Source organism: Marmota monax, unplaced genomic scaffold (genome assembly GCF_021218885.2).
Source record: "Marmota monax isolate L192 unplaced genomic scaffold, Marmota_monax_Labrador192_F-V1.1 WCK01_AAM20220418_F8-fsc00081, whole genome shotgun sequence".
Taxonomy (NCBI): Eukaryota; Metazoa; Chordata; class Mammalia; order Rodentia; family Sciuridae; genus Marmota; species Marmota monax.
In genome coordinates this window covers 3698091-3723890 of record NW_026695234.1, presented here as the reverse complement: position 1 = coordinate 3723890, position 25800 = coordinate 3698091, and the positions used below count along the sequence as shown (strand labels likewise).

General features: G+C 54.8%; 1 protein-coding gene across 3 annotated transcripts; it reads right to left on the bottom strand.

The window, feature by feature from the left end:
- Positions 1-34: 34 nt before the first annotated feature.
- Positions 35-25800, bottom strand: Trim29 (tripartite motif containing 29). 3 transcript variants are annotated; one of them, XM_058577146.1, is made up of 10 exons: positions 24817-25800; positions 16597-16692; positions 15586-15819; positions 14032-14230; positions 11291-11392; positions 8940-9032; positions 6798-6893; positions 5266-5367; positions 3803-3879; positions 35-1122 (listed from the first exon to the last, which is right to left on the bottom strand). In XM_058577146.1, the coding sequence occupies exons 1-10, from the start codon at positions 25606-25608 to the stop codon at positions 1060-1062; spliced, it is 1854 nt and encodes a 617-aa protein (XP_058433129.1). In that variant the 5' UTR covers positions 25609-25800; the 3' UTR covers positions 35-1059. The 3 variants fall into 3 exon arrangements, with proteins under 3 accessions (XP_058433129.1, XP_058433130.1, XP_046294645.1); XM_058577147.1 differs by having other exon boundaries at positions 5266-5364; XM_046438689.2 differs by lacking the exon at positions 5266-5367 and having other exon boundaries at positions 36-1122; positions 24817-25798.

Sequence of the window (25800 nt, the reverse complement as noted above, 5' to 3'; positions counted from 1 at the left end):
CTCGGAGCCCTCCAGGGACCCTGGAGAGCCAGTCATTCAACACAAGAGAAATGAGTGACAACGGTTTATTCGGGAGGGGAAAGCCCAAGCTGAAAGTCTGCCACCCCCTGCAAGCTGGCCACCTCGAGCCCCCATTGGAACTGGGGTCAAAGACAACCCCGCCGTGCTGCTCCTGATTTGGTCTGTCTCCCTGAGCCCCGTGGCGTGTGACACAGAGGGCAGTCAGGGGAAGAGGCAGGCTCCCCTTGGGGGCAACGCAAGGTAAACAGCACTGGCCGCTACTAGCCAGTTGGCTGTCCATCGCCGGGGCGAACCATCAATTAGAAGTTAATGAGATTCTAAGGTAAGTGGTACTTCCCTGGCGCGGCCGGGCCAGTAGCTATTTTCATGGGTAGATTATCTCACGTCAGGGAATTGCTCATCCTGGCAGGTGGAGGAGAGAACTCTCTTGGCTACAGTCAACCTGCTCACCCTCTGCGGACCCAGACTCAAAGTGGATATGGCACAGACCCATGGCCCACCCTGTCTTGGGTGAGACCAAGACAGTGGCCTCTCTGTGGCCACGCCTGTAGTTTCTTCCAGGGTGGGGGCTGTTGGTAGGACCCCAGAGGACACAGGGGCCTCTCAACACAAAAGCCCTCTCCTCTCAGGGCCAACCTGCTGGAAAGAAGGCAGGTCTTTGGGGATGGGAGGGAGGCAGCTGCTTCACCAGGCACCAGGTGGAAGAGGCCTGGAGACCACGGGGCCTGGGCAGGAGGGCAGGCTGATACCCCGTGGGCCTCGGTGACCCCACCCCAGAGGAGAAGGGTGGTGGGTCGGAGAGAGAGTGACCCTGTTCTCCCCCTGTGGTGGGTTGGCCTCGGCATAGGAACAAGGGGCCCACCCAAAGTCACCAAGCAAGACGGGGCCTGGGTGAAGTCCTGAGAGGGCTGGCAGGGGGCCGGGGCAGCAGGGAAGGGCCAGGCCACCACCCGGAAGAGCACAGTGGCTTAGAAGGCAGGAACAGCAGGAGCAGCGGAGAGGGCAGGGGTGGCAGTGCCTCATCCCTCGTGCCGGAGCTCAGGGGGCCTCGTTAGAGCCCATCGCGTTGCCTTTGTTGACGTAGAACGGCCGGTAGTGAGACTGTGGGGAGACAGAGAGGTTAGGGAAGCTGACGGCCCCGAGCCCGCCGGCCAGCCCTCCCCACGCCCGGCCCCCTGGAAACAGCAATGGCCCAAACCCCAACAAGTCCAGGGGCCCCGTGGCCAGACCCATGAGATCTATCTACTCAGGGGGCCCCTACTGTCACCAGAATCTGTGAGCTCGGATCCTAACTGGAGTTCACTCCTGCCAGATGGCTGATGCGCTGCAGCCTCCGCCCGCACCAAGGTTGTGGTGCCTTCCACTCCATAAAGCCCAACAACACTGTGCTGAGGGTTTTATATGGACGAACTCGTTTAATTTTTACAACCACCCAATTAAATAGGTTACTGTTATCGTATCCACTTTATAGTCGAGCAAACCAAGGCACAGAGAGGCTAGGCAACTTGCCCAAGGTCACTCAGCAGGTGAGTAAGGGATCCAGGACTGACGCCCCAGCAGCGTGGCTCAGAGTCCACCCCACCTCCCACCCCCAGGCTTCCATATCGCTTCTTGAGTCTCAAGGACTTCAAGCATCTGCTTGTCCCCAACAAAGAAGGTGCAGACAGGCAAACAACTGCACCTGCTCCCCGTGGGCCTGGGCCCCACAGCCCTGGGCTCCCCACAGCCCTGTTGCCTCCCTCAGAGGTATTCAGGGAGCGTCTTCTCGGGACACTGCCAGCGACATCTCTCCCAGTCTTCTCTGTGTATTGCGACTTGTACCAAGCAGTGTCCCCCTCTCCTCCTAACCCCTTTTCCAGGTCCTGAGAATTTAGCTGGTCTTTCAGGATGAAATGCAAAAGCAAAATTTAGCTGTTGCTTGGCCATGTGAACTGTCCCCCTAGAGGTCTCAGGAAGTGGGCTTGTCCCTGAGCTGGGTCAGAGACTGAGCTTGCCCTGCCCACTGACCCCCATACAGAAGACACCACCCTCCCACACCCCCCAGGCTGTTCTCAGCCCCCGCCTGGCCCTGCCTGCCCTGGCCCTGCCCCTCCAGCCAGCACCCTGCCTGCACTTGGTCCGCAGCTGGACTAGGCCCAGAGGGTGCAGGCCTGAGCGTCAGAGCTCAGACCTCGGCTAAACCACTGGTTACCAATGGAAGAAACTGAGACCCAGGGAGACAAAGTCACATGGCTACTCTGCAGGGCTCAAAGCAGAGCTGGGAACAGGTCTCTAACTACCCCCATGCTGGCCTGGACCCCCAAACGGTTCACAAGGTGAAGTGAGTGGCGCTGGGCATGGCAGAAGCCTTTCCTTCAGGAAGGCCAGGTCCGTAACGTGGACTGCAGGTCAGTGAACAGCACCGTCTTAAGAGCCTGGAGTGGTGGGTGAGCAGGAATGTGGCCCCGTGACACCCACAGGTGCCCTCTCTCCATTCCTGCCTGGCTCAGGGGCCTAGCTCCGGAGAGTTAGAAGGGCATGAAATCATCCAAGCCATCTGATTCCTGTTTCAGGTAGAGAAACTGAGGCACAGGGGAGAATGACTCATACAAGGTCACACAGCAGGTTGGCAAGAGGACTGGGGCTGAGGCCAGCCTCTGCCTGCTAGCACCTGGCCCCCTTCTCCCAGCCCTGAGAGCTCGCTGGACACTGGGACCCTGTCCTGCCAGAGTCTCATGTGGTGATGCCCTTTCTCTGCAGGGACCAGGCTCTGGGAAGGTAGGAGGAATGTGGCAGGGAGGCCAAGGGCCGAGTCCCAGAGGAGGAGGCTTCTTTTCCTCTCCTATCTGTTTTTGCAGCGCCGCTGCTGTGGTGCCCCGGGGCCCAGCTCCAAATTACACACGCGATCACTTAACTCCCATCACCAGCAAATTAAAGTTTGTTTCCAATTAAACCAGCCCCAGACACTCTTTGTGGTCCAGAGCGCGTCACCTCCCCATGTTCCAAATGCAAAGATGGCAGGAGCCCAGGGCTCAGGCCTGTTCCCAGCAAACCCCTGATGCTATCCGCACGGCAGAGCCATCGGCGGCTCCTCAGCAGGGCCTGGTGTGGGCCTCAGAGAAAAGCTTCAGGAAGCTGGAGAGCAGCCTGGGAGTCCCTGACCCCCGAGGTCCTGGGCAAGGCTCGGGCACATGAGGTCTAAGGGGCCGAGGGGATCACTAACCCCACAGAGGTTTTCCCACTCCTCCAAGATGCCAGGGCCGGGGTGGCCTGGAGCCCTCGCGGTGCTGCTCTTCTGATGGCCTGGCTTAGGATCATGTTCTACTGAACCCCCAATACGCCTCTTCCTAGCATCCCAGCCTCTCCCACGCCATCTCCCCCACATTATCATCCCAATGGCCTCTGTGCTGTCAGAGCTGGAAAAGTGCCCCAGAGAGGTGGGACCCATCTCCAGGCCTATCCTTTGGAGGAGACTTTTACAGTCTCAGAGCTGGTGGAGGATGAGCCACCAAGTGCAGAATCCAACAGTCACTCACCGAATAAAGAACCAGGTGGCCCACTTCACAGATTAGAAAACTGAGGCCCAGACAGAATGTGCTTACCCAACTCCCTCCCCATAAGCCCTGGATCTCTATGGGTGTTATGGCCACTGCTGCCTCCTCCCCCATGCATGGCCCAGAAAAGGCCTCCTCCTCCCACAGACCCTGGGACATGAAGACCAGTGGCCCTGGGAAACCCCTTCCATGCCCAGGCTTCTGGTCATGCCTGTGCCCAGCTGGTCCCCTGGCAGCATCTTACTCACCAGCACAGACTGCTTGCCGGATTTCCAGGTCTGGGGCTGGGCCTTAGGGGTCTGGCTGCGGATGAGGGAGGGATAGCCTGGGAAGACAGGAGGCTCCGTCAGAGGCAGGACCGGCTGGTAGTGGAGCAGCACAGCTGCTATCTCTAGGACCACCAAGCGCCATCCAGCCCCTTACCCAAGACGGCCACCTGAAGAGGTGTGCAGCAGCCTGGCACTGCCACTGACAACTGAAAACCTGGGGAGGCCAGCCAAAGGAGGAAGCAGGGAGGCAGGCAGAGGAGGAGCCTGCCAAGCAGCAGGCGAGGTGGCCCCAGCCAGGTCAGCACCACACTGCCCTGCAGGGATTTCCACCCACCCACATGGCTCACACCATGGCCCCTCCCCGCCCCACCCCCAGCCCATAGCACTGCCTGCAGAACCTTCCTGCAGGAGGCGCTCCGGACTCCCCAGTGCTGGGAGGATACGAGGCTTCCTCTTTGCCAAGCCCCACTTGTGCCAAGCACCGAGCCAGGCACTTGGCTTGCAGCGGGCTCCTCATTCAGCCCTCCCTGTGTCCGGGAGCTCAGCAGTGTGCCTGACTCGCCCAGCGGGCAAGCAGCGGTCAGGACTGGAAATCAGATTTTGCCAAACTCCAAAACCCTTATGCCTGCTCCTTCCACCAGGCTCCACCGCTCCACGGCCTCTAGCAGGAGACTGGGGCCCACAGAATGGCAGTGAGTTTCCAGGGTGGCTGCCCCCCAGGGTTAGGACAGCAGGCCAAGAGAGGACCAGAGCAGGTGGCACTGCCTGGGCTTGATCAGAAGGTGCCAGCCCCAGGCCCAGCAGCCACTTTCCTTGCCCTTCCCCTCAGTCCAGGGGATCTGTAAGGAGCGCTGGTCCTCAGAACAGGGAAAAGCACTCTCAGCCTTGGCCATCAGCCTGCAGGGACAGGACACCGTCTGGGGAAAAAATAGGCTGTGACTTGGATGCTGAGAAGCTCAGGAAATAAACGGGGTTTGTCCTTGGACAGTCCCCTGTCCAGCAAGACTGTGCCTGCCCCCCTGGGGACAGCCTTCTCCTGCCCTACTCTGCACCAAGATGAGCAGGCCAGGCCCAGATCACCTGCAGCACTTCCCCATGACACTGAGCAAGGTGGCAGGGCAAGGAGACAGAGCCAGGACCCCAGGGTCCTGAGTGGAGATTGAGAGAGGAGGATTCACACCTCACCTCCCAATAACCAGAAAGAAAGGGGGAGGATGGGGCTGGGCAGGGAGGGGTGGCCCAGGGAAGCAACCTTGAGCAGTGGTAGAAATCCAGATAGAGAGTGAGTGAGGGTGGTAGCTGGGGACATGCATCCCTCTGGGGAGGAGGGACCAGGGCACCCTAGAAGTGTCAGAGAACCCCCACAAGGTTCTGGTCATGCCTGTGCCCAGCTGCCCTGGTATGAGAGAGGGAAAAGGAAGGGTTGGAAAACGGGCAGGTACCAGGATTATTTTTAAACAGCCCACTGCGGTCCAGTGGCTTGGAAAACTCGGCAGTGGCCTGTCCCAAGGTGGTGAACTGATAGGGGGTTTTCCCAGTGCCTGCTGGGAGAGAGAGAGGTGTTAGTGGCAAGCACTGGCCAGCAGGTCGGAAGCCCTCACTCCCTGCCGGATCTATTCTGCACGCTCTGTGCTTGGCAGCCCTTTCTCAGGCCCTGGAGCCCGCAGACAGCCCAGGCACTGTCCCCACCTGTGGGCTGCTGACAGAGAGTGGATGGGCTGGGTCCTGGCAGGTTGGGGCTCTCCTGGCACACAGGGCAGCACCTATCTGGAACCCTCTTGAGGGCCATTCCTGAAGGGCTCCACAAACTGATCTGCATGAAAGTAGGAATGTTCTGGGCTCATCCTCCGAGGCATGGGAGTCCCTCCCAGGACCAGGCCTGAGACAGGAGAGTCTGTGCAGGCCCATGGGGCGATGTCAGGAGGCATCCAAACCATGCCCAAGGGTGGCTGTCTTCCGGGCCAGGTGACCTTCAGGCCAGGCTTGACCGAAAGCAAGGAAGATGTCTGCTGGTCAAGACGAGCCCCAGAGCCGCCCAGGCCAAGCTCAGAGACAGGACATGCCCTCCTTTCTGTTCCTTTCTCCTCCACCTGGCTGGTTCAGCCAAGAACCCTGCTCCAGGTATGGGCTGGACTAGCCTGGAAGAGACTGCTGGGTGATAAAGCCACCCTAGAGGCCTCGCTGATGAGTGACTGTCTCACAGCCCCTTCCCTCCTGCTCTCTGCCCACCCCCGGACTGCTGATCCTTTCTTCCAGGCCAGTAATTTGGGTGTCAGAGGAGTTGGGGTACTCTCACCACAGCCCACCAGAGCTGACCCTAGGACCTAACAGGAGAGACGGGAGGGCCCTAGGCCTTCTGTAAACCAGGGTCTGGTTCAAGTCTGCCCCTCAAGATGACCCCAACCCTCTAGGGGGCGGGAGACACCAATCCCTCAGGCTGGCCCAAGAATTCTGGGGAGCACAATAGGCAGGGGGTGTCAGAGTTCAGGGGAAAGAGATCACACCTGGGAGGCCTCGCAGGCATCTGACCCACCTTCTCCAGAGTGGCTCCCTCTGGACTGGCTCTGTAGGATACCGAGGGTGCGCCATGGCCCAGGGGCCTGGGAGTCACTGGGCCCACAAAGTTAAATCATCTCTGCAGCAGGAAGACCCTGCCCTAAGCTCTAGTATCCTGGGCTCATGGCCCATGGGGGCAGGGCACAAGAGTACTGAGGAGTCATCCTTCCCCCACCTGAGTCCTCTTGTCACAGCACATCTTGAGGGACGAGTGTATGACGCAAGGAACCCTGAGAATGCTGGTGTGGCCCAGCCCCATCTTCTGCCCTCCTTACAGCAAAGCTTTTGGCCGTTTTGTTTTGTTTTGTTTCTGGCCAGGACTCTGGTCTCCAGAAGGCGAGGGAGGAAGGCAGGAGAGCGGGCAAAGACAAGCAGGACAGCTGCAGAGGAACAGCAGGCGACCAGCTGGAGGGCTCACCTTTCAGGGAGAAGGAGGAGCTGCCCTGGACTGCGGGCAGGTCATCGGAACTCTGAATGCTGGAGGAGTACTCCCAGACCCGGGAGGTGTAGTTACCTGGCGAGGCAAAGAGAGGCATCAGACCTCAGCGGGGCACAGAGGAGGGAGAGCAAGACCAGGCCACTGCTGATTCTGTGAGTCTCTCCAGCCTCTTGCCACCTCCCAAGACAGGATGCTGATGTCCCTAGTCATGCCTTCCCCCATTTTTCCATCAAAGTTATCTTTTTAAAACTTAAAATGGTCCTGCCCTACCTAAAGGCCACTGTCCTCAGAATAAGGAGCCAAGTCCTTTAAACAGGCCCCCACCACCCTACCCTCTTCCTGGCTGCATCCCCTCCTCTCTGTCCCTCAGCATCCCTCACTTTCTCTCCTGCCTCCTCCCCAAAGTGAAATCATGGAGTGAGTCTTCACGTGTGAGCATCCACACCACCTCCACCAAGTCCACCAAGTCGGGGTGTGCCTCAGCCCTACACCTCACAGCACTTACATTCCCTGTCCTCTGGGATGCAATTACTTAATTAAATCCCAATGGGGCTCCATGGGGCCTGTGGAAATACCTGACTGGCCCTGAACCACACCTGGTGCCTGGCCCAGAGCCCGGCCTCTGAAAGGTGCTCACTGTCTGGTGGATGGTGAATGTATGAGTGACTGAATAAACACATTCCAACACATCCTGAAACTTGGGTACAGAGGCAGCTGATAGAACACCTGGATTCCTGTTTGCCAGGTTGAACAGGCTAACAGATGTTCCTGTGCAAATACGTCCCTGTCATCTAGAGGAGAACGTGGTGGGGAGGTGGTGGGAGGAACAGCAGGGTACCATGAGGATGTCCCAGCCTGGACTTGGGCCCCAGACATGACGAACGCTCTCCAGCCCCTTCTCAGTAGGCCCAGAGCCTCTCCAGTCAGCTCTGCTCTGCAGCAGGGGCCACCGGTCCCTGTGTCCTCTGACATAGCTGCCTGGGGGAGGACAAGGATACCATTTGGGCTCAGTGGTCAGAGGTGCTGGGGCTGGGCCCTCCCTGGTGCACATCCTTCCCACAAGGATCTTGGGAAGCTCCCGTGCCAGGCCTTCATGGCCCAAGACCCTGGGAGACAGAGAACTTGCCCTTTTCTTCTTCCTTCCCTCTCTCTGGCTTTCAATGACTGTTTTCTAGGCTCTTCCACTCTGGGCCCTGAGCTTGCAGCTGTGAGCAGGGCAGATACCACTGCTGCGTATTGCAGATATGGAGGAGAGGGCCGTGGTGGGTCCCAGCTGGGAATCTCATGCTGAACAGAGAGGCCTGGGCATGCCCTGTCCACTCCAATCTCCATGGGCCTGGTCATCACTGAAGTGTCCTTCCAGTGTTGGTATTGCGTCTGGGTAGAACTGGTGGAGCTGGCCTAGTCCCCTTCCTCTCCACACATGGTAGGCAGCACCCAGGAGCCAGGGTCTCCCAAAGCTGGTGTTTACTGAGCACATGGCCCTGTCCTGGCACATAGTGGACCTCTCACCACACGAAACAGAGGGAGACCCTGTGCTTGGCGCCTCCCCCAGGGGAAGGCATGTCCCAGCCCCCATTTCACCTCTTTTGGGTCTTAAGGGATCTCCTGCTCAGCCCATGTGACAGTGGTGGCTCCTGGATTTGCAGGGGTGGCTCCATTTCCTACCATGCCTTCCTTTCCATCCACAGCTAAGCTCATTTGTTTTAACCAACATACAACTTCTCAGTGCAGGAGTACACAAACCAGCAGAGGTCTTCTGCAGAGACACTTGCTGGGAGAGGTCCCCAGACCTTACCCCAGGGGTGCCGCTCACCCTGTTTCCTCCAACTCATCCTCAGGGACAAGAAGAGCACATGGACCCAGGGATCTACAGTGATGCTGAGGTTCCAGCAGCTTCTCTCCAGCCTAACTAATGATGCTGTGTACACCTGTGCACACCCACGTGTAGACACACACACACACACACACACTTCAAGCTCAGTAGAAGCCCATCCTGTCCCAGCTCCCCACATTCATCTTCCTGGGAGCTCCTGGCCCCCACCCCAGCCCTGGCCCCCAGCCCACCTCCGCCTATACCTCACATGAGTTCTGCCCAGCCTTGAGATGAGCCCCTCCTACCTTTGGTGCCATAAAGGTTGTTGAAATTCTTCTGATTGGTCTCCTTGGAGAGGCGGCTGGGGGACCCCGGCTGGTAGGATGTCCGGGCGCCCCCTATGAAGCATACAAGGAAAGCTTGTCATTGCAGAAAGGTGGGTCTGGCTCAACTTGGAGTGCCATAGACTCTAATTTGGGGTCTTGGGCAGGATCCTAAACAGGTCTCCAACTGCCCACCAAGGGACCTGGACTCCACATTAAGAGGAGTCACTGGGTCTAGCATTAGGCTGTCACTTAATTACCATCTAAATGGAGACCCCTTAGGGAGTGAAGAGGCTCAAGGTTCCCTGAGCACTGGGGTTCACCTGGAGAGTCCTGAACATACTAATACATAGGATCACTCTGTTTAGGTGGCCTGGGGGCCATGAGGAGGCTGACAAGCCAACAATTCCCTCCTGAGCCAGTCCCCTGTGCGTGAGAGGAAGGAGAGGCCCTGGTGATGACAGGAGCAGCTGGGCCACTGGCTGAGCGAGGGCTGAGTCACCAGCAGGTGGCCAGGTAATCTGGTACCAGCACAGCACTGTGGCTTACCCCAGGCTATGGGAGCCTTACAGCCCATGAACAAGACAGAGTGGATCAGTATCCCCACTTCCCAGATGCAGAAAATGAGCTCCCGTGTGTGTGTGCCAGGACCCTCCTGTTGGGTCCACCCATTCCACTCCCCAAGCCTGGCCCACCAGGGCCAGCACCAGCCAGTCCTTCTAAACTCCTGCACCTGTGCTGGGGATCCCCTGCACCCTCCTCCTGGGCACACAGCTCCTCATTCAGGGAGCCACCAGACCCACTTCTCCTGAGAAGTCCCAGCACTGCCGGACCTCCCAGGCCCAGGGCCTGGTGACCTTAAGTGGCCTTGTTTCCCTGATATTGACAAATCTCCTTGACTTCTCCCTTGCATCTCCTCTACCCAGCCCTCCAGAAGACAGATGTCCTGCCCCTCCTGTCCCCAATGCAGGGCTCTGCTTACTGTGCTGGGACAGGCATACCGGGAGAACCGGTTTCTTCCACCTACAGATGTCACAGATTGACTCAGAGGGGCAGAGCTGGGAGGGCTTCTAGCCCTGGGGGCAACTGCATCTTCTCAGACATGAACGCTGAAGCCAGATGGAACACTGACCACCCCAGGTCACCCAGACCCTGGGACTCTCCAGGTGACACCTAGGCAGGTTGATTCTTCCCTCCTTGTGGCCTGAAGGGAGGTCACACTGGCCCTCAGTCTCTCACTGAGCAAATAGTCAAGGAGGAGCCATTTGGGGACTCGCTGGGTCAACAGGGCTGATCTAGGGACAAGGGGGAGAGCCACAGGCACCCAACAGTCATATTGGGTCCTTCCGAGGAAAGTGACACTGGGGTTGTCTGGTTAGTGCATTTCATACTCTCACACAACTGGCCCAAAGAGGCAGTGCCCTGGGAAGGGGAGTGGGCACACTGGCTAGGAGGCCTGGCCCACACCAGGAATGTTGAGGAGGGGACTGGGCACCTGGCCACTGGAAGAAGCTCAGGTATTGTTTTCAAATTGGGCTGGGCACAAAGGTTCCTCTCCAGTGAGCTCATTCCTCCAAATCCCCAGCCCCTCCTGTTGTAGGTATGTGAGTGACAGCTCAGAGCCTCGGGTTCACCTTCCCCAGGTCTCCTTCGTCCCCTTCCCAGAGGTCCCCACTCTTCTCCTGGTCCCCCAGTCCCACATGTGCAAGTGTACAACCCCCTCCATCCTGGGCTGATGGCCTGGCACACCCTCCTTTATGTAACAGGCATTGCTGTGGTTTGTTGTTGGTGTCCAAGAATGTGCCAGTGCTCTCCCAGGACAAGGACAGGGAGGCCCTGGTCTAGACCCCACCAGACTGTAACCCGGCAGGCTGGGCTTCTGCAGGACCTAGGGAGAGAAGGTTCAGGGGCCAAGTGGCCAGGTGAGGAACGAGGAGAAGCAGCAGCTGACCCCAGAGGAGGCCCCAGAGAAGGCAGCCCTCCCAGGGCCTGAGCCCTAAGAAACCTAAGTGGAAGCTCCACACAGCTCCAGCCCAGCAGAGGGGAGCGAGAGGCAGGGGCAGGACAAGCTGCCTGGGTCAGGGATGGAGCCCTCTGAGGAGTAGGGTGCTGGGTAATTTGTCATCTAGTTAGTTTACACTTGTCACTTGTGAGGGTGAAAGCAGGTGCTGTTCATAATCACACCAAGACAACAGCCAGGACTTCCCCAGGCATGTTGGAGGTAGTGTCACTCCACCTAAGAGGAACCTGGCTGAGAGTTGCTCCATGGACTCAGGGGGGCTCTTGAGAAGCAAGAGGGGTGCCAGACCTAGGCCAAGGAGGCTTGTCCTTACCCTTGGGTGTGAGGTACATGGAGTATCTCTTCATGGTGTCGGGCGCACTCCACTCGCTCCCGTAGCTGGTTGTGTAGTTGTTGATGTAGCGATGGTCACCACCTGGGCAGAAAGAGGTCAGAAAATGGAGAGGAGGAACTGACCCACTGGGACATGCCTGGCTGGCTGAGAACCCATAGCCCACCCGCTCTGTGCTGGGGACAATCAAGGTCCCACAGCCTCAGAGTGCTGCTCTTCAGTCTTTGGAGTGGGGCAGGGGAAGTCTTGCCTTGAGTCACTCACTCTGTTAGACTGTCCCCTTGTGAGCAAGGTCGTGTGCACAGTACTTTCAGTTTATAAGGGACTATGATATCCATTTCTCATTTGGTCTGTACTTTGACCCTTGAGCAGGTATATAAACCTCTCTCTGTGACAGGTAAGAAAAAAAGGCTCAAGAGATGAGAGAAGCAAATTGACCCATGTCACATAGGTCAAGAAGAGCAACAATGGAGTTTGAGTCCTGATTCCCCACTTCACAGCTCAGCCCCAGTCACTCCTGGCAGTCACAGGTGGTGGATCAAGGTCCCAGTAAAGACTTCCATGGTCCAGGAATCAAGGCAGCTGAGCTCTTAGATGCACCCACCTGAAGACTCTGACCAAAAGAAATCTACCGCTCGATGCTCCACCTCTCCAAGCTGTCCTCCACCCCATTCCTGTCTCCTACTACTTCCCTTTCTTCTACTTTCTCTGTCCTTCCCTTTCTCTCTCTCCTGGGCAAGAGAAGGGAAGTGTGGCTCAGACACATCCTTCCTCTCCAGCCCCTGCATCTAGCAGGTCCTGGCACTCAGCAGTAGTTCAAAGAATAAATGCAGCCAGATGCAGTGGCACATGCCTGTGATCCCAGCAACTCGGCAGGCTGAGGCAGGAGGATCACAAGTTCAAAGCCAGCGTCAGCAACTTAAGAGAGGCCCTAAACAACTTAGCGAGACCCTGTCTCAAAATAAAAAAGGGCTAGGGATATGGCTTTGTGGTTAACCATCCCTGGGTTCAATCCATGGAACCAAAAAAAAAAAAAAAAGAATAAATGCATACACAACAAGGTAGCCCCGCCACCTGCCCACTGACCCAGGATGAAGGTGGCCTGCTGCCTCTTACCCCCTGTCTGTGAGGGTGGGAATGAGTCTACTATCAGGGAGCAGTAGATAGTCACTCCACAGTTCACCTCACCAGCCTCCTATCCACCACCTCTTACAGAAGACACCAAAAATAACAACAGAGGCAAAGGAGGCTCCCCGGGTGACTCCAGGCACAGGTGCAGAGCTGCTGATTCAGCAGCTCCCCTTGCTCTCGGCTGCCACCTCACCACAGACCTTGTAGGGGATGCAGGGTCACACCTGCACAGGGACCAGGCCAGCACCTTCATGACCTAGAAATGGGATGTGAGCAACTGGAAGGCTGGGTGGTTCCTGCAAGGGCCTGGCCATCTTCCCAGGTCTTGTCAAGGTTTGAACCCTGGGACGATGATCACCACACCCATCAACCGATGACACCTTCCAGATGAGAAGACCCAGGGGACTGCATAGCACCCCTGCCCAGCGACCTGCACTTTGAGAACATGCTTCTCTGAGTCTCAGCCTTCTCATCTGTAAAATGCAATGCTCCACAAGGGGACCGTAAAGCAACAGAAGTGAAGAGCTCAGCCCTATGCCCGGGCTTTCAGGGAGCTCAGTCATCTTCTGCCATCTCTATCACCACCAGGAGCACTGCTATTGTCATGAGGAAGAGGCTGTCAGTGCCATTTAAAGTCAAATGATTGTCTTGCTAAAATGTCTTATCTGTCCTCAGGTATAATTGAATGTCCCTTTGTATTTTACAGGGAGGCTGTGTGAAATCACCAAGATATATAGGTGTCCCTGTTCCTGACCCTGGTCAGTGACCTACTCAGCCCCTCTCCTCCTGCAAGAATCCTGAGCTCCATCTAGGATAGACAGGGATTATTTCCTTTAGTGTGCACGGGTGGAAGATCTTAATCAGGCTGCATTCTGAAAACCTCATTCTAAAAGCTGGGCTGGGCTTGGGCCACTGGGTGGGTCCTTGGGGAAAGTGTTCAGGCTTCAGGCCCTAAAGGGACTGGGTAGAAAAAGACTTAATAGGGGTAGTTTCTCAGGTTTGGAGAGTCTGTGAGATGATTCAGTTGACCTCTGCAAGGATAGCATGATTCAGAAGAGGTGCTGATTTCAGGGACACATTGAGTCACAGAGACAGGCTATATCCTGTCGTCCCCAGCCTATCAGGCCAAGTGCAGCCTCTGGGCTCAACACTACTCAACACAGCCATGGTGACAGGTAAGTCCTCCCTCTAAGAACAGGTGCAGTTCTAAGTCACTTCTGCTGGAGTTTGTAAAGCTACCAGCTTGGCATCTAGCCCACACGGCAACAGCATGCACACATCTGCTGGGTTGGGCTGGACAATCAGATGTAGATCTGACTGAAACCAATCCCCAGGTTTGAGAATGATCCACAGAGAGGAGGCACTTATTCAGCCAATGCCCAGGAATCACCCTCCTCTGGAGACCCCTTGTAATAGCTGCAAACTCAATGGGGATTAGAATCCCTGAGCCTGAGTTCAAATCCCCATAAAGGGATGGGTGGATGAAAACCATGAGGGGCCAGCTAGCTAGGTGCCAACCTGCACCAGGAGGCAGGAACTGACCTGGGAGGGAAAAGCTCATGACCTTGGGCCTCCACACAGATGGGACCTACCGTTCTCCATGTGGTTCCTCTCAATGAAGTTACGGCTCAAATCAGCCTTGCACATCTTCTCAACATGGCGCATGCACACGTTGAGCAGGTCATCCTTGAAGTTGCCCAGTGACTGCCCCAGGCCCTCTCCCTCCAGCAGGACATGATAGGTGGGTAGAGGTGGGGGGAGAGAGTAATTGCTCATCAAAGCACCAAATTCCTACCAAGAAAGGAAAGAAGCCATTAGTTTCCTGAGTTTTTCTGGATCTTTTGTCAACAAGGGGGCTCTTATAGCCCAGCTGGAAGACTCAGTGCTGGGAGCCAGAGGAGCTGGGTTCTAAAATCAGCTAATTAACTAGCCTCACTTTTTCTCACTAGGCAAAAGTTCAATTAAAATCTACAGATGCAGCTGGGTGCAGTGGTGTGCACACCTGTAATAGCAGCAGTTCAGGAGGCTGAGGTAGGAAGATCACGTGTTCAAAGCCAACCTCAGCAATTTAGCGAGGCCCTAAGCGACTCAGCAAGATCCTGATAATAAAATATTGAAAAGGGACTTGGATGTGGCTCAATGGTTAAGCTTCCCTGGGTTCAATCCCTGGTACTTAAAAAAAAAAAAAAAAAAGTCCACAGATGCTAACATCCTGATGGCTTTAGCAATCAGATATATGACTCCATGGTTTATACCTCTAATCTGGGTGCAGGATTCCTACATCACAGGGGTTTTTGAGAGGGACACAGGCTACAGTGAGATTCCAGGAGAAAGCAGAAAGAAGTGCAAGGAATTACCAGAGCATTCTGGGTCAGTCTGCAGTTTGGGTGAGACAGGGACCTTCCACCTTTACACGCCTCATTCCATCCTGCCTCTGCACATTCGTGCTTCTCCCCTCCCTTCCCCTCACTGGAGAATCCCTCCTCCTTCTCAAATTCTAAGTGGCCTGCAAGACCTTATTCAGACTCCTTCTCCTGCACAAAGTTGTCCTTAGATTGCTCCAGCCTGCTCACCCTTCCCTGAGTTTCCACAGGCACTTATCTCCTGAGCCACATGCTTTATCATTTAATTACATGTTTTCCTATATTGTTCCCTAATTGTACATGTCTTATCTTCCCAGCTGGATTGCAGCTGCTTGGGGGCAGAAAAACATGTTTTATACTTCTCTATTCACCACAACACCTAATAGAGTCTGGGCATCAAGGAGTGCACAAAACATTCTAGCAGACAGAAAGATGGATGCATAAATAGCCAAACTGACTAGATCAAAGATAACAAGTATGCAGCACTCACACCATTCCTCCCTTATCCACGGCAGACATTACTAATCCACCACAGAACTCCTTCCCACTGTAACCCAGAGCACTGCTAGGACATATCAATTGAAGATGGTACAAGGTGGTGTTTGTGTACCATCTTTAGAGGAGGTAGGGAAATAGATTGGGTGGAAAAATTAAATGGGCAGATGGAAGGAAGCATGGATGGATGGATGGAAGGATGATTAATGAGGATGTGGGAAAGTGGATAGAATGAGAAGGGAGAGGATGGCGGGATTTAGGGACTGAATGGTGGAAGACTGTTTTCACCTGCAGAAATAGCACCGAGTCGCTGATGCTATGAAGCTGTTCCCGGATCTGCTTGTCCTCATGAAGCACCTTGGCCCTCTCGTCCAGGGCATCCACGATCACCTTCACTTGGTCCACAGCATCCTGCTCCCGCTGCTCCAGGGCAGCCCTCACTTCCTCTTTCTGCTTCTCCAGGTCACGCACCAGGTCCCGGAAGTTCTGCTCCAGGATAGCCTTCTCATTGGTGGTGAAGCTCTAGGTCCAGAATCAGAGGAGGGATGAGAGTTTCATTAAGGAAAACTACCTCCCTAGGGGAGCACACCCTTAGGTTCTCAACTCAGGATCAGGGCATTCCCAGAGCCCTAACTTGGCGAGACTGTCTGGCTATGAATCTCATTTAAAGGCATCAAAGAGGGACAGAGATAGCCAGTGTTTTTACAGCCCACCCTTCCTTATCCACCTGTGGCTCCTTCCTCTGGGGGGCCAGGGGTTAACCCAAGCAACCATTCCACACTTGAGTGATTCCCTGTGTGCCTAGACATTCTCCCAAGAGTCAAGGTGTGCTCACTCAAACCCCAACCAGAACAAAACACCAAATCAAAAAGTGTATTGTCTGGCTGTTGGTGTGGCCAGGATCAAGAGACAACGATTTCAGATATGATTTATAAATCCCCAAACCGTGGCAGACATACTTCCAGTCACAGTGGCACAAGTAGAAGAGAAATGGTGTGTATTTGGTGGCTGGGGAGTCTGGGGGGATGGGCAGAGCACACATTAGCAGACACTAGACAACACACTGGAGGGTGGGTCTGGGATGTGCTCTGCTAAGATGATATACAATGAGTGTTAGGTGACAGGTGGGATCCTATCTGGGTGCTAGGTGGGAATGCAAAAGGGTCAGGGAGAGAATCTACAACAAACAAGTGTGGGATGTCACTGAGGGCCAAAACCTTGAACAGGAACCAAGGCCTGCCTCCTCCCAGGCAGGACAGGCAGGGCAAGTGCGGTGAAGGGAGCCTGGGGGCTGCTCACCTTGATGCGGTCCTTCTCCTTTTGCCACTTTTCAGCTTCATCCTCAATCTCAATGATTTTCAGCTGCAGCTGTTCCTTTTGCAGTGACAGCTCTGTCTGCAGGAAAAGAGTCAGGGTTGGAGAAATTGAGAAGAAAGGGGCACAGACACAGAGATCTAGGGCATGGGCCCACCCAGGGATCCAAGTCTCAGGCAGGGCTCACTTGCATCCATTTCTCTGCCCAACAAACATCCCTCAGGACCTCAGACATGCCAGGCTCCATGCCAGACTCCATGCCAGTTACCAAGGGTCAAACACCATCTCCTTGTTCTCAGGTAACTAGGGCTGGCTGCCCTCATCATGCCTTTGTGGGGACTAAACCTCCCTTATCCCTGCACCCAACATGAGTGGGAGGGTGCTCACTTTGGGGGTTCTTGCTCCTTTCAACGGACCTGGGGCCACAGAGGGAGAAAAGAAGAGAACTGAGCCCAACCCAGCCAGGGAGTGTCTTGTGGCTGTAACTGTGTGCAACGTTTCTATGGCATGATGTGGGGTGTGTGTTGCAAGCAGGAACCGGGTTGCCGCCGGCCTGGGCTCTGTCTGGGCAGGCACAGCTATAAACCTGTTTATGGGAAGGAACACATTCTGCAGTTTGGGTGAGACAGGGACTTTTACCTGGGGTCTCTGGAGGAGGAGAAGGCTAGAGAATGAGGCTCGAAGGGTGGAAAAGGCTGGGATGGAGGGAGAGGACCTAGGACCCCTGCCCTCAGGCACATGGATGGTAGGGGTGTAGAGTGGGTTGGGAAGAGTCTCTATCAGGATGTGCTCATATCCACACTTGCCTTCCATGTGGGGAAAGGCCCTTCTCGGAAAAGCATGTCCAACTGAGGCAAGAAGTCAAGGCCAAGGCCACCAGTCTAGTCAAGAGGCACCTCTTTTGTTCTTCTGGGTCTCCTCTAGTGCTTCCAAAGTGCCTTCCAGCATGGAAGACAAGGGGTGATTTCTACCCAATAAGCAAGCAGCCAAGAAGCCTCGGATTGCTCAGGGTCTCCAGGACCACTGGGTTTTGAATGCGGAGGCCTACCTCTTTCTCTAGCCATCTCTCGGGGGAGCTCGTGAGAACAGTCAAGGTTCAACAAACCATGAGGAACATGGGCTCCATCAGCAGGAGTCATGAGCAGCCGGGGCCCAGAGCATCGCCACACAGCACACCTCTGAACATCCCATCAGGCTGAGCAGGGGCCTGTGGGGTATCTGCTGAAAACACCCAGGGAAGTGGATCTGATGGTGCTTAGGTCTTCCTGGCCTTTGAGGAAATGGCACCAGAGGGTGTGGAAGGCATGGGGCATGAGGTACCGAGCTCCCCAGACAGGGAGCCCCTGCCTCCCCACAGCCTGCCCTTCAGCGACCACCACACTGTTGGGCTCCCCATGATCAAGACAAAGACGGGCTGTAGATCCCACAGCATAGAAAATGTCATTACCAGAGATGGAGATGGGTTGTTGAGAGGAGAGGAGCACAAGAAGAGGAGGGTAGGGACTTGGCCCGGTCCCTGGAACAAGGCTGGGAGAAGACACTGTGGTAGTAGAAACTTGATCCTCAGACACTCTGAGGATCCAGAGCTGGAAAGCCCAGAAAACAGGTTGGCAGATCCAGTGGCCAAGACCCTGAGAAGGCCAGGCCTGGGTGGCAGATCTGGGCTCTAGGGAAGAGACCAAGAGGCTGGACAACAGGTCTTTCCCAGGCGACTTTCCCATCCATGAAGAACTCCTGAGTGAGGCTTGAGGTGGGGGAGTGCTGCAAAACTCCCACCACACAGCTGAGGCATCCTAACCTGAAGGATGGAGGAGTTGGCATGTGGAGGAGGAGCACTTCACAAGGGCTGGTGACAGAGAGCAAAAGCACACCCTTTCCCACCCTCAGGCCCAGGCCCAACCCCAGTAAAAGCCCTTTTGCCAGTAAGCGGATGGGTCACCCTTCCATGAAATGAGCTATTGGGGAGTGGGGCATCCAGAAGGGAGCCTGCCCAGAGCACATGATGGGGAATCCAACAGTTAGCATCTGGTAACCGCCACCTACAGGCAAGGGCTTTTGTGAGTTGCTTAACTTCTCTGAGCCTCAGTAGGTCCAACTGTCCCACGGAGGTAGTAAGAGGACCTGCCTCCCATGGAGGATGTGGGATGGAAGATGATCAGGGACTGAAGATCCCAGAAAGCATCTGGCACAGAGAAAGCCTTGACTGAACAATGGTCCCCATCATCATTATTGTCACCATAATTGCAGGAATGAGGACAGAGGGATGGGCAGGTCTGTGGGACATAAGCAAGTGAAGGGAGAGGGCCGACGTGGTCAGGTGAGGTCTCAGGGGTGTTGGGTGGTGATTTCAGCGTATGTCATTGAATTGGGGTTTAGAAGTGGTATGGACACAGTCCAGGCACAGAGAGCAGTGTAAGGGGTACACAGAGGCCGGGAAGTCAAGACATTAGACTGAAAATGCAAAATAAAGGGTTAGATCATGAGTAACTGACGGTGGAAGGATACTAGGGAAACAGAACAGAGGTCAGAAGAGGGGAAGAGGGTAGGCTAAGCACTGCCCGTGGGAGGAGGTTTGACTAGAGAAGGTGAAGGTTAAGGAGCTGAATGTCAGGAGTGAACAGCTGTGCCAAAGGAACACCTAATAGAAGCTGTATGGTCAGCCCACAGGTGAGAAAATGTCTCACTTAGGTGAGCATGGAGGGAAAGAGAAAGGAGGGATGGAGTACAGGGGACCAGGGCACAGAGAGTCCAGTGCTGCCTAGAACATCTGGGCAAAGGCAGAGACAGGTCAGCCCCCTGGGAGTCCATCCTGTGTAAGAGAGGGTGGGGAGAGGGCAGCCAGCTAGCTGAGGTCTGAGAGCTGGAGTATCTGCCAGCAGCCTGGGAGGGGAGGAGAAGAAGTGGCTAGTCTGGACATGTGTAAGGGCAGGGTCAGAAGTGGAGACGAGCTGTCTGCAGCAGTGGGTGGAAGAATCGGCCAGGGTGGAGAGGAGACTGGTCCTCCTTTTCTTTGGGGCACTAGGGAAGTCAGGCTTGGCTGGGAGGGGCCTGGCTCCCATAGCACAGCCAGCAAGATCAGACTTGCAGGGCACAGAGGGTTCTGAAAGGGTCCTGGGACCAGGATCTGTATGCTGCTAGAATGATCCTTTCTCTGGGATGAGTCCTACCCTGTCAAGGAGGAAGGCTCAGGGTAAGAGCTCTACGGATGTCTAAGAAGGCACTTCATGTATGTTTAGCTCTTTGAGACTTATCCTATACAGGAAGTAATAGAACCTGGGAAGTTTCCAAAGATACTTTGTTCTCCTGCAACTCTAGGCGAGGAAAGGAAAAGAACTTTAATTACTAAGTACATACTAAGTGCCAGGAATTTTCTTCTTTTTCAGGGTACTGGGTTGAACCCAGGGCCTCATGCATGCTGGACATGCACTCTACCACTGGGCTACATTCCCAGCCCAGGAATTTTCTTTAATTCTGTAAAAGCCCCCTTTTGCAAAAGTGGCGAGGTCTGAGTCCTCACAGTCAGAAAGAAAGCAGCAGTAAGGTCAAAAGGCAATGACAGGTCTCAGATCCTATTCTTCGACCTTCAGAGGCAATTCCAAAGGTGGTGGTACCAGGTTCTCCTCTAGAACATTGCCCTTCCTCCTTCATTCCTGCTAAACTAAGTCTACCTCATGGACTTCATCAATTCAACCTCTTCTCTTATTACCTCCCTTTTCCTCCCCATACCTTTGCCCGAGGCCCCAGTTTTCTCTCTCCTGATCCTCCCCCTACAGAATGCAGTTGAAGCCCCTGATGTCTGACAGGGCCTCAGCTCTCCACAGTCCCTCCCCTACTCATACCTCCCTCCTGCCTACTTCCTACTCCTCCCTGATTTTTCCCCTTCACCCTGCCTAGGCCTGTCCCTAAATGCTTCCTTTGTTTCGCTCTCCCACACTGGGTTGCATATCTCTCTCTCTCTCTCTCTCTCTCCCTCTCTCTCTCTCTCATACCTGAGATGGCACCTGTGTGGTCCACCCAACCTTGAAATTCTTCGAGGAGTGGAAGAGTCTGGCAATGCCTCAGCCTGGACCAGGCCTTTGGGTAGGTGTTGGCACACCCAAATACTCACCTTGACAGTTGTACCTGCATGGCCCCCAGGGAAGGGGAGATAGACCATGATCTTCCCCTAGTCTGAAATAACCTCATGGGCCGTGGGCTGTGACATTTGCCAAGTGAGTTAGTTAATTGCCAAATTTGTACTTCCAGACAAATGGTAATTATCCAGATAGGAATCTGAAATGCTGGGTAGATTTCCCTGTTTCCGTTCAGATGTCAAATGCCTGATATCAGTGCAACTGCTGGATTGGACACCCCCAGTCCCTTGTGCTTCCTCAGAGCCTCTGGACAGAGGAAGTACAAGCTGGGCCAAGAAAGGGCTCCCCCTGGCAGATGAGCAGGGGGGCCTTTCAGAAGTCACCTCAGCTCCCTGGGTCTTGGTTTCCTCGTGACATTGGACTAGATTTCTGATTCCCACTCTGGCTGCACATCAGAATCCCTGATGTGTAAACATCATAGATTAACATTCAGACCCCAGGCCCCCAATTCCCTGAATCAGAACGTCCTGGGATAAAGCCTGTTAATCTGTGTTTTAATAAGTCATCAAGTGATACCAACCCAAGGACAGCCACCTGGAAGCCACTGAACTCAGTGATCTCAAGGAGACCCTTCCAATTCTATGGGGAGAAAAGGTTTAAAATGGTGGCGAGAAATCCCAGCTTCACCCTCTCCCACACTGTGCCTTGACAAGTCTTTCAGCATCTTTAAACCTGTTTCTTCTATAAAATAGGTACAATTCCCCACCCACAAGACCAGGCATTTGTAACCACGCACACGCCAGGCTCAGCACTAGCACACAGATGTGCTCCACACAGACTGAATTGCTACCTGCCTAGCTGTTGGTCACTTTGCTCCTGATTCCTCTCTCTAAATCTTTTATTTGGTTGTTTCCTCTCAGAATCTGGACAGGTCATCCCACCTCCTGTTTCGTGCCCTTCCCAGAGCAGACATTTCTCCCTGAAAATCTCCTGGGACTGGGTCCAGGGCACCCTGGCCGATAGCCTGGCTCCTCATCTGAAATCTCAGCCCCACTGTCTGTCCAAAGAGCTTGCCTGCCCAGACCAGTATAGCTAGAAACTCAAAGACAAGGGGCATGCAACCCAGCAGTCTGTCAGCTCAGCCTTCCTGGAAGAGTTGGGCAAAAAGATAAGAAATAAAGTCCAGGGCATGGAGAAAGGAATGAACTGAACAAAGCCATGCAGTGGAGACTGGATGAAGCTCCCAGGCTGAGCCCCTCCAAGTGACACTGGCTGGGTGTGATGGGCATGCGTATTACTATGCTGATGATATTGTTACCCCAGAACCTAGGCTGGATGGGGCGGTGCCTCCAGAACAGCCTGTCATCCCCCCAAGACAGGTCCTAACACCCTGGCCTGCTGCATAGGAGGGAACTAGACTAGATGGCAGGGACATTCGACACAGGAAAGGAGATACCTAATCCATTTTCATTTCACTAATTAACCTGTCTTGGAAAATATCCAGAGTTGGAGGGTGGACCAGTTGACATCATGGGACCCCCTTGTGATATTTGGGGTGAGAGGGGAAACATTGTGACATGGGTCTACCAGGGAAAAGACCATCTTATTGCTACAAACAGAGCCAAGTGATCTTTTCAGAGCATGGAGTTTGGGGATAACCAAGGCCCAGGAGGCGAGCACTTGCAGCCATGGGTGTCATCTTCAGCTCTAAGCGACTAACCCACGCTAGGCTGGGTTACCCCACCTGGCCTTCACCAACAGGCCTGCAGAACAGGTTCTTCCCAGGCTCCTTGCAAGAAGCTGTGTGTGGGCTGATGTCTGGGTCTGCAGGAGATGCCTCCCAAGGATGCCAGGATTGACATACTCAGTCCCTCTGATCCATCGACCCAAGACCCCTGCTCTATGCTATACCCCCCACCAACATTCCAGCAGAGCCAGGTCTAGACAAATGGCTTCAGCTTAGTCCCCTGGCTTCTCATCCCTGCTCTGCCTGCATATCCCTGTGCTTCAGGTGCACACATGTGTATACACACAGGCTGCCCAAAGATCCCCATCACAGCCCTGGTCAGAGGATCAGGCATTTTCTCCTAAAGCACACACATCCTGAATTCCATGCCCCCATGCCCTTCCCCTGAGGTGCTCTCAGACATTGGAAGAAGACTTAGGGGGCTTCTTCCTCCCACCAGGATCTTGAACAGGTCCTTTGTTTCTCTGGGCCTGTGTCCTTATCCACAAGGTGCAAGAGGAGGCATTGGGATTTCAAGAATTCCATGAGGCCTGGCTTTCTGTCCTCTGTTTATTGTTTATTTTGTCATTCCATGTTTACTCCCAGCTGCTACTATGTAACTGGGAGGGTGCTCCCCAGTCCTGTTGTGTGTTTGAGCTCTGCCTCCTGACCTACATCATGGAGGCCCCTGGAACCAGAACTTGAAACAAGACCCCAAACCCTCCTGCCCACCTCTTCCACAGGCACTCTGGATGTTCTTAAATGGTGACACCTTTGTTTCAGATGATATTTGGGGCCAACCCTGCATAGAAAACAGGTCAGTAAGTGTGATTTGCTTGCAATAGAAGTGGTAACCTGGATCCTGTGTCTTCTGAGCACCTCCTTGTTCTGGGTACCTCTTGTCACCCTGATTCTTGTCCAAGAATCCTAGGCTCCACAGAGAAATCTAACCCAACCACTCAGCTTCACATAGAGAGAAGCCAAGGCTGAGAGAATGGAAAGGATTTATTCACTGTCCTACCATTACTTAGATATAAAAATCAGGACTAGAATTTGGTCACATTTCCTAAAACTCAGTCTGAGGTTCTGCAATGTCTTTGCTTCTGTGGCTGAAGGTGACTACCTTTTGTTCTTTTTCAACTTTCCAAGTAAGGTCCTTGAGAATGGGTTCCATGGTCATGTCCCACCTCTAGCTCCCCGTACAAAGCAGGGACCAGAGGGAGCGGGGATGTCTTCTTTTGAGGCCAAATGAAGTTTCTGGAAGGGATCTTTGATTCTGTTCCCATCTCGGTCTCATCCCTCCCTGCCCAGGGGTATGAGCAGGAGGTAGAGAGAGAGAGAATAATCGCAAGTTACTGGTCAGAAAAGCTGGGCAGGGAGGGACCCTGTGTTGCCTCATTCTGAGGGGTACAAAAACTCTTGAGAATGCAGAGTTGCCAGCATTGGCCCCCCATAGAGTCCTCCTGCAGTAAGGAGGGCCAGATGGTGGGCTCAGCATCTGTGGGGCAAGAAGCAATGGCCACAGCTGGACTCTCAGCACAGAATATCTTCCCCAGGTGTGCCACATACACAAGCCTCCACTTGCCTCTGCTCTGCCTCATGGAAGTAGCGCATAATCACATACATGGAATTCATGCAAAACAATTACGTATCCCATACACAAATATGTGCAAACATCCACATGCACACATAGACACCCACATGCATAGAAAACACATACGCATTTACCTACGCCCCACCTCCATACAAAATCCAGAAACGTCCACCCACAGGCACAGGCATGTCCACCTGCAACCACACACAAAGCACAGTCAGCCCTGCTGAGCAAAGGATAAAGGAGGCTGGGAGCAAAGTGAAGAACCTGGAGGGAATCACACCGAACAAGGAGCCACTGTCCTGCAAATGCAAACCAGAAGCCAGCCCAAAGGGACAATTTAGTGGCCCCCAAACTCGGTCCTTCCAATATCTTCCTTCACTTGTGACCTATTCCCCAGGGGCCAGTCCTACTCAGGTGGGAAGGGGGTGGAGGGGAGAGAAAGAGAAGGAACAGGAGGAAAAGGAGAGATAACCCTAGCCAGGCAGAGCCCAGTAGAGAGTTCTGCACCATTAGGTCTGACTCTTTGCCTAGACTTGAATGTAACCTATGACCTTGGTCAAGCAATCTTTTCTGAGCCTCTCTTGGCTTATCTAAAAAAATGCCCCTGCCTTCTAAAACTTTAGTTGGTTGGGAGCCACCTCTGATTCCCAGCCGGCAGGTACAGAGGGGAAAGAAATGTTTTCTAAAAGGGCCAAGCCTGGAATGATCTTAAGCCCCCATAGTTAGGAAGCCCCAGGAGGATCAAGGTCAGAGGGCAGGTGAGGGAGGCCAGGTCTGGAGGGACAGCAAACAGCTCAGCACTCAGTTACCTCTTTTTCGGCCTTGGCCTCTTCCACCGTCACGGTGCTGTGGTTCTTGTGCTCCTGGAACATACAAAGGTAGCAGATGCAGGTCTGGTCGGTCTGGCAGAAGAGCTCCATGGTCTTGCCGTGCAGGGGGCACTTGCGGGCCTCGAAGTCCCGGATGGGCTCGAGCAGCTGGTGGTCGCGGAAGGCCGCGCCCTCCAGGTGGGGCTTGAGGTGCAGCTCGCAGAAGGAGGCCTGGCACACCAGGCAGGACTTGACGGCCTTCTGCTTGTTGCCGATGCAGGAATCGCACAGCACCTCCTCGGAGCCCGACTTGGAGCGCAGGAGGCTCCCGTCGGCCCGCGGGTAGCTGTTCCTGCGGACCTCCCCGGGCTCCACGATGGACACCGAGGGCTTCCGGGGCTCCGAGAAGATGGACTTCTTCTCCGAAAAGGTGACGGGCGGCTTCTTGGCGGCCCCCAGCTGGAGCCCCGCGTAGGGCGACCTCCTGCCTTCCGCAGAGTCCATGCTGAAGTAGTTGGAACCCTTGTCATCCACCGACTCCACGAACTGAATGATGGGCCGCCGCCACTCGTTGCCGGAGAACAGGGCGCTCTTTCCCTCCCCCTTCAGGGCGCTGCCCAGGCTCTTGCCCTCGGCCACCTCCCCTCCGTGCCCATGCCCGTTGGCGGTCTTCGTCTCCTTGCCATCGACCTTGGTGCCGTTCTCCAGGCTGCCATTGGGGCCCGACGGGCTGCGGGCGTCCCTAGCTTCAGGGCTCGACCCATTGCTCCTGGAGGCATCTGCGGCTTCCATGGCAGATCACCAAGCTGGTCTGTCTGGCTTGCTGGGACTGCGGTGGGTGACCTCTCAGCGGGTGTCTCTGCAGGGAGTGGGGCAGGCAGCCGCGGGCCCGGGACACACCTGCCCGGAGGAGGAGCTGCAGACGGAGGGGAGGAGCGGCTCAGCCTGACACAACGGGCCAGGGAGAGGCGGTGGCTCCGCCAA

Bases quoted from the DNA above. Each gene is read 5' to 3' on its own strand.
- Trim29 (XM_058577146.1), bottom strand. From the start codon at position 25,608: ATGGAAGCCGCAGATGCCTCCAGGAGCAATGGGTCGAGCCCTGAAGCT. The intron at 9,033-11,290 runs GTAAGGACAAGC...TATGCTTCATAG, and splicing joins CATGTACCTCACACCCAAGG to GGGGCGCCCGGACATCCTAC. The intron at 5,368-6,797 runs GTGAGCCCTCCA...TCTCTCTCCCAG, and splicing joins CTCCTCCTTCTCCCTGAAAG to CAGGCACTGGGAAAACCCCC.